The sequence below is a fragment of the Podarcis pityusensis genome, assembly GCF_964106645.2.
Source record: "Podarcis pityusensis genome assembly, chromosome: 15".
NCBI classification, from domain to species: domain Eukaryota; kingdom Metazoa; phylum Chordata; class Lepidosauria; order Squamata; family Lacertidae; genus Podarcis; species Podarcis pityusensis.
The window spans coordinates 33,766,245-33,781,534 of record NC_138040.1 but is presented as its reverse complement, the minus strand read 5'-3'; the positions used below and the strand labels follow the sequence as shown (position 1 = coordinate 33,781,534).

The following is a 15,290-nucleotide window of genomic DNA, read 5'->3' as shown; positions in this document are numbered from 1 at the left end:
CTGCCTCCTTTCCCAAGCTAGGGAAGTGCTAACTAGGCTTTGGGAAGGAGACGGGAGGACTCTAGGACCTTGTCTGCATCCTCCTGCCTCCTTCCCAAAACCCAACGCTTTGCTTACCTGGCTCTGGGAAGCTGGCACAAAGATTAGGGGCTTCAAATGTTGCTGAGGGGTGCCAAAAAAAGGCCTCTAGGGCTGCATGCAGCCCATGGGCCACATATTGGACCACCCTGGTCTAACCACTATATAAATAATATTACCATGGGGGGGGGGGGGAGAGAGAATATTTTTCCATATCTCATGGAGTTACTGCTTTTCCTGCCCAGAGTCCTAGTACAGTGGTACCTCGGGTTACATACGGTTCAGGTTACATACGGTTCAGGTTACACACTCCGCTAACCCAGAAATAGTGCTTCAGGTTAAGAACTTTGCTTCAGGATGAGAACAGAAATAGTGCTCCGGCAGCGCAGTGGCAGCGGGAGGCCCCATTAGCTAAAGTGGTGCTTCAGGTTAAGAACAATTTCAGGTTACGAACGGACCTCCGGGATGAATTAAGTACCAGAGGTACCACTGTATTATTATTTTTTTATTTATTATTATTATTATTATTATTATTATTATTATTATTATCCTTCTCCTTCTGGCACACCTCCCTTCTGAGCCTCCTGGCTCTCACCCATTCCCCCCTCCCCCCAATACCCCCCCTCTGGGGCCATGCACAAGAATACAGGGCTAAACCAAGACATTTTGCTGCCTGGGGTGGAGCAGAAAATGATACTCCTATCAAGTCAAAGTGCATAATAAACCACGGTAAAAAAAACAAAAAGTATTTTGGGCCTTTAGGCAGATAATCGCACAACCACCTCTCCCCTTCCCTGGCAGTAAAAAAAAAAAGAGTGCTTCTTTTTCCTGAAGCACTCTGTCTGATGCTAGGGTCGTCCCAGTTCCAAAGTGCTTTTGAAGTTCATTGCAGTATGTTGTGGTACTATGCTCATGTTCTGACCGCAGCTGCTTGCTTTTACTTGCTTCCCCAAGGACTCTCCAGAAGCTGAAGAGGAATCCCTTACTGAGTCCCGAAACGCTGCCGAGCCCTCGCCACCCAGCTACTCCAGCTCTCCCCCTCCTCCTGGAAGATCACCTGGACTGCCTGTTCGGTCTGCTCGTCGATACCATCGCTCGCCAGCCAGGTCTCCGGCCACCTCCAGAACACACATATCTCCTACCAGGTCCCCAACCCCGCCAGGGCGCACCCAAAACACCACACGCTTGGTGCGGACTGCTGGAGTTCATATCATTCGAGATCAGCAGGGGGAGGCCAGCACTGTGGAAATCAATGCCTGAAGGCAGCCAGCAGTGTGCATCTGTCTTGTCTCTCTGTGTGTGCAGCGAGGAAGCCTTGCTGCGCTTGTGAATGTTTCCTGGGGTAGCAGTGAGTTTCCGCCTGGCATTCTTTTGTTTTTTTGCACACGCAAATGCATGTTTCCTATTCAAAAGAAGATGCCTGGGCTCTGCTTTTAGGTAAAAAAAGTGAATCACGCAGTGTTCCACAGGCTGGATGGACCCACTTTAAATGGTTTACAGTAGTTTCAACGCTCCTGCTTCCATACATATGTTTTAAAGGCACTAACTTGCTATTTGTAGCACCCGGGGAGTTAGCACACTGGTGTCGCTAAAACTTTTGCTTTTGGGAACGATGCCCAACTAACTGCTTTAAAGTCTGATGTTTCCATCCAAGCCTTTTGAGACTTTTGTATGGGTGGTGATAATGCAGCCAAGGTGAAAGGTGAAGGGATGCGGGTGGCGCTGTGGTCTAAACGACTGAGCCTCTTGGGCTTGTCGATCAGAAGGTTGGCGGTTCGAATCCGCACAACGGGATGAGTTCCCATTGCTCTGTCCCAGCTCCTGCCTACCTAGCAGTACAAAAGCATACCAGTGCAAGTAGATAAATAGGTACCACTGTGGTGGGAAAGTAAACTGTGTTTCCAAGCGCTCTGTCCCGTTGCACCAGAAGTGGTTTAGTCATGCTGGCCACATGACCCAGAAAGCTGTCTGTGGACAAATGCCGGCTCCCTCAGCCTGAAAGTGAGATGAGCACTGCAACCCCATAGTCACCTTCAACTGGACTTAACCATCCAGGGGTCCTTTACCTTTTTTTACCCTAATGCAGCCAATGGGAATGTATCCACAAGTCACATGTCTCGAAGGCTATCTGTGGCCTTCAGTGTAGTCAGGGATGCCCCAACATTAAACCTAATTGCATTTCAAGGCTAGAATCCCTCTTTAAGCCTTGTAAGATTCCTGCTTGACATTATGACCTCCTGCTCATTATGAGTTGCTTGCGAGCCTGTGGCATGCTGCTAACCACAGTTGGCTGCTACAAACCATTGCCGTTGTCCCCTGTGAAACTTGCATGTGAACACCTTCCAAGTTCCAGGTTTGTCCTACCCTTACTCAGAAGGATGTTAAGGAAACACAGCACATTTCAGAATGTTCCCAGGCCATAGGCTAGAGGTACCCAGCTTTCCAAAGCCTCTTCAAACAGATCCCGACTCAGCTGTTCTTCTGCACAGGACATCCCAAGCATTTCTCATACCTTACAAGCACTGAACAGGAGGTGATCATAGCTCAATGGAAAAGCACATGGATTGCATGCAGAAGGTTCCAGATTCAACCCCTGGCATCTCCAGGTTTGATTTTTTCTTTTTAAAGCATCAGGTGCTAAATGATGGGAAGGAACTTGGCTACAGAACCTGGTGCTGCCCTAAGAATCTCTGCCAGTTCCCATTTGCCCACATTCTTATTTACATCCAGACTTGGGGATGGCACTGACTAGTTAGAGCAGACAATAACAGCCTAACTGGGACAAATAGTCTAACTGGCAGCTTCTATTTTTCTAAAAAGTTAAAATATTATTTTTAAAAGTAGTTGATTTTATGCCACGCTGTCAGGTTGAAATCATGACTGTATTATTATTTGCCTTTTTTTTTTATCCTCCCCACTCCCCGCCTTTCTTCCAAAAACTTGGGAGAGCATCTTCACAACCACCCTGTGAGGTAGTTAGGCCCAGAGGTTAACCATTGACCTTTATTTCTAAGTGGAAATTTGAAGCCTAGTCCTAGCCTGACACTCTGTGCATCACTGAAGGTCTCCCCACGTGGCAATCCCTTGGTCACAGTCCAACCTGAGGGGCATTTCTATAAGTGTGGTGGCCCGTATATGGCCTGGGTGTGTCTGTGCACACATCCATCAGACTGCAGGTGAGGAATTTTTATTTGACAGCCTATGTGTGAATGCTTACTTCTGCGTGTGCGTGCATGCCTGCGGTGTGGACCGCACAGTGCATGCTGATTTCTGAGCTGGATGGCTGCAGAGAGGAGCTGAGACTCTTCACCCTGGGCCCCTGGAAGGGGTGCCTGAGTGTGCTGAGCCTTGATGCCAGCCCGGTAGGTAATGCCAGGCTAAATGCTTACAGAGTTCCAGGCAGGTTCATGTACTCAAATGAATCCAGGCTAGTCCATGAGTCTCAGAACTCAGCAGCGAGGAAAATTAAGACAAATCTTGGCTCTGCCTGTCATTGGCTCTGAATCCACCCACTATAGGGCTCTTTGCCTTCTGCCCTATCAGCTCCAATGGGCACCAGCCACCACTGTTTAACTTGTCTCTGTTTATACCTATTTCATGGTACACTTGGGTTTGTCTGTAGTGAAGGGGAAGAAGGCATTGCTCTGCGGGAGTCAGTTTGTGCTAGCAAGCCAGGGATGCAGGAATCAAGAGCAGGTTTGACCCTAGAGCCATGCAGTGGCCAGTGTAGCAAACCACACAGCAGTGCTCATTTCCCCCAACTCCACCCTGGGAGGAAGCACCCTGAGGCATGCATTAGCTTGAATGAAATATCAAGCAGACATGGGCTTTGCAGTATTATGTCAGATGGAAATAAGTTATCCTTTGCATTAAACCTTAGTGAAGAAAGTTCATGTGAGATCTCATTTTTGTGACTGAAAGATACACACAGGGGAAAAGTCTTAGAATCACAGAATGGTAGAGCTGGAAAGGACCTTGAGGGTCATCTAGGCCAACCCCCTGCAATGCAAGAATCTCTGAATCATACATGACAGGTGACCATCCAACCTCTGCTTAAAAACCTCCACCACCTCTCATGGGAGTTCCATTGTCGAGCAGCTCTTACTGTCAGAAAGTTCTTCCTGATGTTAAGTCAGAAACTCCTTTCTTGGAACTTGAATCCATTGGTATGGGCCCTAACCTCCAGAGCACGAGAAAACAAGCTTGCTCCATCTTCCACGTGACAGCCCTTGAGATACTTGAAGATGGCTATAGTAGTATCTGCTCTCACTCTGCTTGTTTCCAGGCTGTCATGGTCCAGTCTATGGGCAATTGAAGTCCTGGCTGAGGACGTCAGGACCAGGGGCAAGATGGCGGGGTGGAAACAGGAATGAGAGTCCAGAAGCCAGGGGTCCGAGGGTCAGGAAGCAGGGAGTCATGAAGTCAGGGGTCTGAGGATCAAGAAGCAAGGAGTCACAAAGTCAAGGGTCCGAGGATCAAGGAGCCAAGCGCAGCAAGGCAGGGAATGTATTGCTGTGGCAAAGAGCTGAAGGGAAATGCTGACCTTATATCCCTTCCCGGCTCTTGCCACCAGGTGCTGTGAGTTACCAATTGGCCTCACCTGTGCGGTTGCGCCTTGCCTCTTCAGAACAAACTTAGGAAGGCCCCAGTCCTGCAAAGTCCTACTGGTCACAGGGCCTGGCTCCTGCACGCACTCCTGACACAGGCTAAACATACTCAATTCCCTCAACCGTTCCTCATAAGGTTTGGTTTCTGCTTCCTTGATCATATTGGTCCTCCTTCTCTGCACATGTTCCAGTTTATCCATCCTTAAGTTGTCTTGGTGTGATGTGGCTGTAGTGGCCGAACTAGGCATGTAACCTTTCCTTGAGAAACTTATTAAAATTGAAAAGTAACCTTGGGAGGCTACGACTAGGAGTGTAAAAGCAGCAGAGGAACGAGGGAGATGCTTAACCCTGTCCCCATTGTCCATATTATCCCACTGAAAGTTGCCCAAACCAGCTGCCTTCAGACCTGTGGTGCAAAAGGCTCTAGTATATCCTTATGACGTAGTTGGTGTATCGAGACTGAAGGTTGATTGGATCTGTGCCGACTTCAGCATGTAATGAAAAGGTCAAGCGATTCCCTTTGCCTCGTTTGAGGGATTTTTCAGCTAGCGAGCCTTGGCAGTAAGTGCCAAATCCCAAAGTGTTGGCCATCTGCTGTATGAAGATCGGGAACACAAGAACAGCCTGCTGAATCAGGCCATTGGCCCATCTATTCCAGCATTCTGTTCTCACAGTGGCCAAGCAGATGCCTTGGGAAACCTGCAAGCAAGTTCTGCACACAATAACACTCTTTCCTCCTGCAGTTTCCAGCCACTGATATTCAGAAGCATCGCTGCCTCCGACTGTGGAGATAGGTACCTTTTGTGGCACCTTAGAAGTGAACGAATGTACAGGTGAAACTCGAAAAATTAGAATGTCGTGGAAAAGTTCATTTATTTCGGTAATTCAACTTAAAAGGTGAAACTAATATATGAGATAGACTCATGGCATGTAAAGCAAGATATCTCAAGCCTTTATTTGTTATAATTGTGATGATTATGGCGTTTCACCTTTTAAGTTGAATTACTGAAATAAATGAATTTTCCCACGATATTCTAATTTTTCGAGTTTCACCTGTATTGTGGTGTAACCATTTTGTGAACCTGAGTCTCCTTTATCAGGTGCATTAAATATTATCCCCCATTCACCATATATGTGTTTTTGTGCAGCACTCGATTTCTCTCCGCTCTGAACACACGCACTTGCCCAGTCACCACAGTCATTGCTGGTCAACAGTAGGTGGCAATGTTGCACAAATTAATGGGCAGTGCTGTCCAATCTCTCAGGATGGAGGCAGCATGCTTTTGAATACTAGTTGCTGCAGGCTTCCCAGGAGGCGTCTGATTGGCCCCTGGGAAACTGGATGTTAGAATATGTGGACGTTTGCTTTGTTCATACATTCGTATGTGCGAAATTCATGGCACTTACCACAAATCAGGGGCTCACAGTTATAGGAGCAGATGGGCCAGGGAGTGTCAAAGCTTTTGCCAAGCTGTGCCTTGCACATATCTGTTAGAATTCCTGGCTCCGTGATTGCAGTCATGGTGTTGTTGTCTTTCACATGACGGTATATGTTTTGGCTCCACAGAGTGGGAAGTGACGAAGACAGGATGTTTGTGTTACTGTGTTCCGTGAAGTGGGACTATTGTCCTTTGTTCTTTTTCTCTTTGCTGTCTGATGCTAGAGAGAGAGGGAGCCATGTTGCAGTGCTCCATGTGTGTTTATATGTAAATAAAGTAGATTAGCCAAAATGCTGAGTTGCTGAGGTTCTGTTACGCAAGTTGCGCAAACCCTGCAGATCCCTACGCGTGCTGGTGTTGGTTGGCATCAGTCGCTGTGATGTTCGGGCTGAAGAAAGCTCATGAAGCTCCCGAACGATCGACCAGGAGGGAGAGAACATGCCAGTTGGGCATGTGTTTCTGCCAGGGTCCTACTCGAGTGTAGGCTGAACTCCTGACAATATCAAGCCCAAATCATTCAGTAGTGCAAATCTAGCTTGCATTGCATCACATGTTAGGGATGGAGGATAAATTAGGTTGTTGGATTTTAATGCAACCCTACCTAATTTGCATTTTCTGAAACGTTATCATTATTATTAATAATACATATATTTTAAAGTTGTGCAAATGTTTTCACAGATGTTTAAAGGACACCCCCCCCAAGATGTTGGTATTGTTACCAGGCACAGTGCAGGTCTTGTTGCTTTTATTAGCATCCTTGAAGTAGGAGCAAGATAATTTGCAATCCATGCTAATGCACAATAGAGAGAGAAGAAACAAATAAATATGACTGTTACTTATTTTATTAATGGATTTGAATTGTGGCTCCTTTTTTAGCACATTCAAGGTGGATAACAATAAAGCAAAGCAAAACCACACAATAAAACAAATGGAAGGGGAAAAGCTCAGTGCCAGAGGGCAGGCTTTTGTGTGTAGAAGATCCTGGGTTCAATTTCTGCCATCTCAAAGTAGGGCAGGAAGACCTCTCTCTGAAGCCTTAGAGCACTTTGCCTTGAATGGTAGATATAAACACAAATAGAAAAAAACGGGTTCAGGCCAGCATACAAAGACACAATATATGGCAAGCAAAGTACAATGAATTGTAATCATCACAATTACAAGAAACAGCCCAATTTCATGTCTCAAGAGTACCTTCTCAGTGTTAATTCTGTTGTATGGGTCTGAGAAGGTGCTCTTGAGACAAGAAATTAAGATCTTCTCAATAGAATTACGCTGCATGGCTTTAACATACCTTTTGATTTGGGCTGTTTCTTATAATACCTCTTTAAGAAACCTTTGGTGTTTTACATTTTCTTCTCATAAATGTCCACTAGTGGGCTTCCTCTGTGCTCTGCTAGCCAGCATGCAGCAGGTACCTCAACTGGTACCCGATGTGGGACCTTGTTAACTTCACAGGGTGAATCAGCCTGCTCACGGTCCGGAAAGGTTACATTGCATTATATGGTTTGGCTTGCGTTGCTACCATTTTCTTTTATGTCATCAACTGAAAAAGGAGTTTCTCTTCGAAACTGGGATCACCGGGCTCCAGTCCTGTTTGCTACAGCAGCTCCGTCGCTTCCAATAATTTTCTTGCATCAGAGATAATAAAAACAGATCATTAATTGTAATATTGTACTCATTTAGATTATTCTGGAGTACCGCTTGTATGTACTGCATGCCTTGTAATAGCGGGTACATTGTGACGAATACAATTCATTCTACTTTGCTTGCCATATATTGTGTCTTTGCATGCTGGCCTGAACCTCTGTTTTTTTATTTGTGTATGTTTTTATAAAGTGGGTTCCTTAGTTTTGTGTTTAATGGTAGAGAGATCCTGCCCTAGATGGGCCACCACAAAGCACAGGCAGATCAATACAAAGCAGTTTCTGAAGGCAACAGAATAAAACAAACAAACCAGGAGGCAGTAAAAAAACTCAAACCCAGAAACAGGAGCAAATGTTCTGAAATGGCATTTCTAATGCCATTCAAAGCCCAAAGGAAGGGGTCAACTTCCACATAGCACCTAAAGAATGGAGAGCACAGATGCTTAAGAAGAGAATTTCATCATTTGGCTGATCAAATCTATGACAAACAAGAAAGTGCAGGGCAAATAAGAAAAAGTTTGTACATTTACCATAACGGCAAATGCCTCATCTACCAGTAAAATCCAGTAAAACTTGCATTGGCTACTGAGACATTTGTTAATGATTCACAAAATCTATGGACAATTCCACAAATGATTATCCAAAGCAATTCCAGAAACCCATTCATTTTCTTCCAGAGAAACATTTGAGATCATACAAACCTGGAACGGATATTTGTAAATGTTTTTGGACTTCCCTGTAAATACTTTTCCTTTCACATTTTGAATTTGGAAAGCATAAAGTATGAATTGGCATAAGCTTTCAGCTGCCGAACACTGTCAAAAACTGCATACCATTGCACATTGTATGTCAGAGACAAAACACCATTGCATGCCAATAATATTTGACAATTTACATTAAATTTTAATACAGTGGTACCTCCGGTTACATACGCTTCAGGTTACATACGTTTCAGGTTACAGACTCCGCTAATCCAGAAATAGTATCTCAGGTTAAGAACTTTGTTTCAGGATGAGAACAGAAATCGTGCTCTGGCAGCGTGGCAGCAGTGGGAGGCCCTATTAGCTAAAGTGGTGCTTCAGGTTAAGAACAGTTTCAGGTTAAGAACGGACCTCCGGAACGAATTAAGTACTTAACCCGAGGTACCACTGTAATCAAATACGGCATGCCATGGCATCCCATTCCTCAAACCCTAACTGTCAGTGCAACTCTGAAACTACCTTTAGATCTTGAACAGAAATATCATTAGATATCAGAGAAAGATAATTTCTGGAGCAAATGCTGGAGTTTCTTTTTTTTTTTTAGCAAATACCAGGTGGACATTGTCTATCCACATTTATGGAGGGGAATTTTTGGGAACAAATCGTTTCAGTTCCACCCTGGTCGTAGCTGGGGAGGTTTCCAACAGCTCAGTTGTGCTTTGTGTAGACGCTGAGCTCTGCAGCCAACATCTCACCTGCTGTTCATCTCATTAGAATTTCCTGCCTGCCTTACAAAATGTTTCGCTGTGAAGAGCGTGGGCAACAAAAGGATTTTAAGACTACATATGAAAAGGCTGTTGTGTGAGAGAAGGGGGAGTATCAGGGTAGGAGGGGGGAAGGAGGGGGGTGCGGTATTTAATCTTTTCCTAACCCCCCCCCCCCTGCAAACTTGAGTACCTCCTTTCCTGAGCCTCAGCTTGAGGAGTGTATTGCTATTCACATTAGCTCATTGCATTTCTTAATCCATGATAAATGTTGGGAAAGATGGTGTTACGTGTGGTGGAAATCCAACCAGACCACATGAAAGGAAATTAATGAAACAGAGTCAATCCTATTAGTTCCGGCCTGTATGGCTTTGAGGTAGAGACGGAGGGATGGAGGAGAGGAGGAGGCCTTTACCAGCGCTGCAGAGGAATGGGGAGAGGGGCAGGGGCTCACGGAGCTCAGCCATTGCTCAGTGCCGTGCGCTGGAAAGGCAGCATGATCCACTGAGAAGTGGAGTACAGGATCAGGTTTAAGGTGCTGGTTTTAACCTTTAAAGCCCTATACGGCCTAGGACCCTCGTACCTACGGGACCGCCTCTCCTGATATGCCCCACAGAGAACCTTACCGTCTTCAAACAAAACCATCTTGGAGGTCCCGGGCCACAGGGAGGTTAGGCTGGCCTCAGCCAGAGCCAGGGCTTTTTCGGTTGTGGCCCCAATCTGGTGGAACGCTCTGTCACAAGAGACTAGGGCCCTGCGGGACTTGACATCTTTCCGCAGGGCCTGCAAGACAGAGCTGTTCCACCAGGCCTTTGGCCAAGGCACAGCCTGACCCCCTCCTTTGGCAATCCTCACAGAACTCTAGCCCAATGGTTGCCATTGATCTGATTTGAATTGATTTTATAATGAAATTATTTTAGAATGTTGTATCATTTTAATGTTAGCCACTCTGAGCCCGGCTTCGGCTGGGGAGGGCAGGATATAAATAAAATTTTATTATTATTATTATTATTATTATTATTATTATTATTATTATTGAGAAAGGCGTTGGTCCTGTTCTCTGACACTGAGTTGATGAGTGGCCTTTGACAACTCACATAGCCCTTCACATTCCTCTCTAACGCCCCTATTTAGCTGTGGACCAGAGGGAGGGAACCTCTGGCCTCCAGGTGTTGCTGGACTCTGGCTCCCATCAACTCCAGCCAGCCTGGCCTGTAGTCAGGAAGGATGGGCGTTGTTGTCCAGTAACTTCTGGAGAGTTGCAGTTTCTTCATCCCTGCTTCAAGGTGTGTGTTGGTGTTGGTTTGTGTCTGTATGTGCAAGACTGTGGGGTGATTGGCCACCACTAGTAGACAGCCCCCCCAGGAGGGGTTGCAAAATGGCAATATGGGCTCCCTATCTGAAAAAAGATTAGCTACCCATGCTTTAAATCACACCAAGGGAACAGTTTCCCATGCTCTCAGTGCTGCAGCACAGTGAATTCCAAGCTTCTTGTCCTCATGGAATCTTTATCACCGTTATTTGTTTGCTGAGGAATATCTCTGCACTGGGGTTCAGGAACAGGGGTTAGCAAACCTGCCAAGGTTTGTGCTTCAGCAAGGGACCCATTGCCCCTCCTGGAGCTCCCTGGCTTCCTTCCTGCTGCTTCTCCTAACTCTTTCTCTTTGCTTTCATCTGCCCACAGCAAGAGATAACAAGAAACAAGGACATAAGAAAACATTTCCCCCTGTCCCACCTTGTCTTTGTTCCATGCAGTGTTGTTTCCATTCTGCTGCAGTTCATCCTCTGCCAAAAATTAGCACGTTCTCTTCCCATTTCTGTTTTCTTCAGAATTCTCTGGAAATCCCTAGCAAGAAAGCAAAGATGGAGAGCTTCCCTTGCCCTAGACTAACCTGGGACACTTTGGTACCTGAGGCAAACTGCAAAATGGCAACCCCCTCCCCCCGCCAGAGTGGCTGGAAACCAAAACAGATCCACCTCGTGCTGCGACATTTTGTTGCCGGTGCTGCTTATGGAAACAAAATCCTGGAAGACAATGGAATTTGTCTGATCTTTGGGCTAGATCCAGGCTAAGTTAGCTGAAATTAGTGGGGTCATCCTTCTTCCCTCTGGAGAAATCCCAAAGAATCTTGGGATGTTGCTGACCAGCTTTTTATCTGCAAAGAGCAATAAATTTCCGTGACAGCTGGGTGGTCTGAGCAAGGATGCCAAGAGGAACATTCACTGGAGTCGTATTTAATGGCAGTGGTGATAGGAAAAGACAGGCATGTCCAATCTCACAGGCACATGTTCCCTCACCCACCCCCTGGGATCTGGCTAGGAGAGGCACGTCTGTCGGCAACAAAACCCTGGCACCACCCAAAGAATGTCTGTGTGGCAGCTCCTGCAGCCACAAAATATCACTGGATTGGGGCATCAGCGCCACAAATAATAGAAGCATAGTGCATGTTGACAGGAGAAATGGACAAATCTGTCCACTTCCATTAGTCTCATCTTTAGAGTAGACCCAGTGAAATTTATGGACCTGCTCATTTCAATGGCTCTATTCTGGGTAGGATCGTCATTGGATACAATTCTCAATTTCTAGACCAATTCATGGAGGGTATGATTGTCAGCAGTCGCTAGTCACAATGGTGACACTCTTCTTCCACTGCTGGAAATGTGGAAATTTTGTTCCCCATCAACTGCTGGGAACCTTAAGTGGGGTAAGTGCTGTTTCACTCAGGCACTGCTTGTGGGCTTCCCATAGGCATCTGCTTGGTCGCCCTGAGGACAGAAGATTGGACTCAGTGGGCCTTTGATGATGTTCTTACACATAGCCAGCTGAAGCCCAGCATTATATCCATTTACTTAGGTGCACCATCAATGAAGAGAAATTCAAAATGGTGGCCCTTGGCCACTTGCCCCTGCCTGATGTCTGGACCCATTGCTAAGCCCATTGATTTAAGAGGCAACCCCACAAACCCGGAGCAGATCCTAATCGGGATGGCGTATATAAAGGCTACATGAACTTGAAATGGTTTCAAATATACTTCCTGTTTAATTGTAAGGGAACAGTTTAGGAGACCACCTCTCTCCATACAGTGTGAACCTACCTGGACCCTGAGATCATCGTCTGAGGCCCTTCTTCGTCTGCTTCCTCCACGAGCGGTACAGAGAGTGGACCTTTTCTGTGGTGGCTCCCCATCTGTGGAATGCTCTCCTGTTCGCCTGGCGCCTTCACTATACACCTTTAGGCACCAGGCGGAAACATTCCTGTTCAACCAGGCCTTGGGCTGATAAATATTCTATGGCTTTTTAAATCTGTTGTGGGAGGGAGGGTTTGTTGGTTTGTGTTTGTTCATATTTTTATTATGCATTTTGTGTGCTTTATATTGCAATTTTATTTTGTGAACTACTCTGAGATCTAACAGATGAAGGACAGGGTACAAATTTAATAATCATTAACATCGTCATCAACAAATCACAGCAGGCTTTAGGGTCGCACAGAACATCTCTGAAAGCGGGGAGGCTTCCACGTAGCTCGAACTACACAAATGGTGCTGTGCTACTTTCATATCTTGAGGGGGTGGGTTAGCAAAAAGCAGGATAACTTGGGTTTCCTTTTGGTCATCCAGCCCCCTTGCGGCCAGGGCCACCTCGAGCCCCTTGCTAATGTCTGCTCCTTCTTCTTCTGAATGTGCTGAAAAGCAGCCTTTGGCTGCTCCTCCCTTTTCTCCCTCTCCCCCCCCCCCAAAAAAAATCATTCCTCACAGAGTGGGAAAATAACTGGAACAAAGCAGAGCTGGAGCAGTATTAGACCTGGGGTTCTGAGCTGCCCCCCTTTTGTTCAGTGCCAGCTGGGAATGAGTCACAAAACAGAAGCCCCTTCCCCTCCTAGCCCGGGCCACCTCCATTGAGCGGCAGTGAAGCAGAAGCCGGCTCTGTCCTCAGCACTTTTCTTTTCTTCTCCCCCTCCCCTCATCCCCCCCCAGCTCCCCACAATGCAGCAGAACAAAAACCTCCTCCCCAGGCCGGCTTTCTCCTCAGACGCGTTTCCCTTTTATTGGGCCTGCCCTGCAAATGAGATGTACTTTCTGCTTTAACTAACTCAGGGAAACATTCGCAGACTCTATCTTTCTTTTCAGAGGGTTAGGGCTTGGCAGCCAAGAGGTTGAGGAAGCCGGAGGAGGGACAGGGGTAGCCAGGGGGTGATGGGGAAGCGGTTGCTATAGGGATGGCATACAGGCTGCCAAGAGGTGCTTTGGGGGACCACCACCAGGTCCCAGAGAATGCCAGGCCTTCCTCGACACTGCTCACCTGCAGGGAGGAGGTGGGGGTGGTGGACGGGGGCACAAGGGACCCGAGGCCTTCTTTTTCTTTTCTTTTCACCCCCTTTGGATACAGACCTTGATGTGCTCCGCTTCCCACTTTGTTGGCTTCGGAGCCTCTCGGAATGCAAACCAGGACCGAAGACAAAGGTCTCCGTGGCGGAGAGGGGTGGGTGGGAAACGGCTTCTCCTCAGGAGGCATTTAAAAAGCCCCGTCCTCCTGTTGGGATGATTAGGGACCAATTTAAAGGTCACTTTGGGAGAAAAAAGGCCCACGCTGCTCGCGGTTGTGTCGGGACTACCTGCCTGCTAGGCAGGAGTGTGTCTCTGTAGCCCCCACTGGGCTGCGGGTTCACAGGTGAAAAGCAAGGGGGGAGAGGCAAGCAAAAACCATTGCACACGACCACAGGGATGGCAGGCACCAGGAAGGGTGGGAACGGGCTCCCCGAAAGGCTCTGCTCCAGCAGATGTAGGCACTTCAACTCTCTGCATTTTTCATGGCAAATTATTGTGCCTGCTGCTGGTAAATAGGGGTGGGGGGAAGAAAGTCACCTCAGTTTGCATTTAAAGGCAAGCCTGCCTATTTGGCAGTGCCTGAAACAATATGTGGACCGACACGCAACCGTCTTCTGAATTTTGCATTTCTCTGAATTTTGCAATGCGGTTACTCCAGCCGAGTGGTGTGTACAAAAATTCATATACTTCAGTAAAGTGTGCATAAGAATTCATATATTTATAAAAGCAACATTTAACAATGCATTAGATTGGGGGATTCTTTTTTTTTTTTTGCAAATATATGCATATTAGGCAAAATTGCATAAAAATGTATGTGTGTCCGGAGAGATTTACATGCCGCTGAACAAAAATTCATATATGAGGGTAAATGTATATTCTCAGTGAACGCGTCATACAAAACTGCATTATGCTAGGGGAAATTGCTTTGCAAAATTGTGTATATTAGGCAAAATTGTGTGCAAATGCATATAGCACTAAAAGGCTAATTCATTTTCATGAGAACTTTAGCAAAAATGCAAACTGATGTGAAAATGTGGAAAACTGAACTTAAGATTGGAAAAATGAGAAATCACAAGAAACAGAAATTGCAAGAGTCACCCATCCCTATTGGTAAAGCACTGCTTGGTGAATGTGTGTTGAAGCTTTTGTCCAGGTGTATAAATATGTACTCCCTCTTGTCTCATTCTGCCTGCCCTATCCTAGGATGTATTGAATTTGTACATGTGCTGTTTCTGGCATTCTGAATCTGAATATGTGCTTTCTGTCTTGCAAGGAAATACACAGTTTGAGAGAAAGATAACAAAAGTTCTTTGGCAAAACATGCCACGGAAGTGGCAGATTTGGGAATAGCTACTCTCATGCTCGCATAATGTAAACAAGAGTATTTATGTCAAACGTTGAGAAGAAATTGAACGTGCTGAGGCGGTGCTTGTGTTTAATCAGCCTGGGGGGTTGGGAGAGAAATGCAAAATGTCTAGCAGGTGAGACTGTCAGGAAGTAAGCAAAAAAATGGGGGGTGGGGTGGGGAGGAAGAGTCTGTGGATTTAAAAAGGGAAACAAATATAAGGAACAGCCCAGTACCAAATTGGAGGCCAAAAAAATGTAAATGCTTTTGTCAACAGTGTGCAAAAGCAGGAAAACTCCCACAAAGGACCATAAATCCTTCAGGGGACTGACCTCTTTTTGCTACAGAAAATGGCCGTATTGTGCATTATTAAAAGAGGCCCTGCGTT

The 15,290-nt window shown here is 46.2% G+C and overlaps 1 protein-coding gene and 1 long non-coding RNA gene across 4 annotated transcripts in view; both read left to right on the top strand.

The window, feature by feature from the left end:
• LOC308463895 overlaps positions 1-6,933 on the top strand; it is a 288,783-nt gene extending 281,850 nt beyond the window's left edge. For both annotated transcript variants that reach the window (XR_013979797.1, XR_013979798.1), the window contains exon 2: positions 5,480-6,933. This is a non-coding gene — a long non-coding RNA (uncharacterized lncRNA). The remainder of the gene's footprint in view (positions 1-5,479) is intronic.
• HEPACAM (hepatic and glial cell adhesion molecule) overlaps positions 1-6,933 on the top strand; it is a 40,786-nt gene extending 33,853 nt beyond the window's left edge. Inside the window, exons 7-8 of one of the 2 annotated variants that reach the window (XR_013979730.1) lie at positions 1,033-4,537; positions 4,576-6,933. Coding sequence is in view for 1 of the 2 variants with exons in the window: in XM_080982537.1 (XP_080838663.1) it covers positions 1,033-1,338 (306 nt within the window). In the remaining variant the exon portion in view is untranslated. Of the gene's footprint in view, positions 1-1,032 lie in introns of both variants that reach the window. The other variant, XM_080982537.1, reaches the window with a different exon arrangement.
• Positions 6,934-15,290: the final 8,357 nt, after the last annotated feature.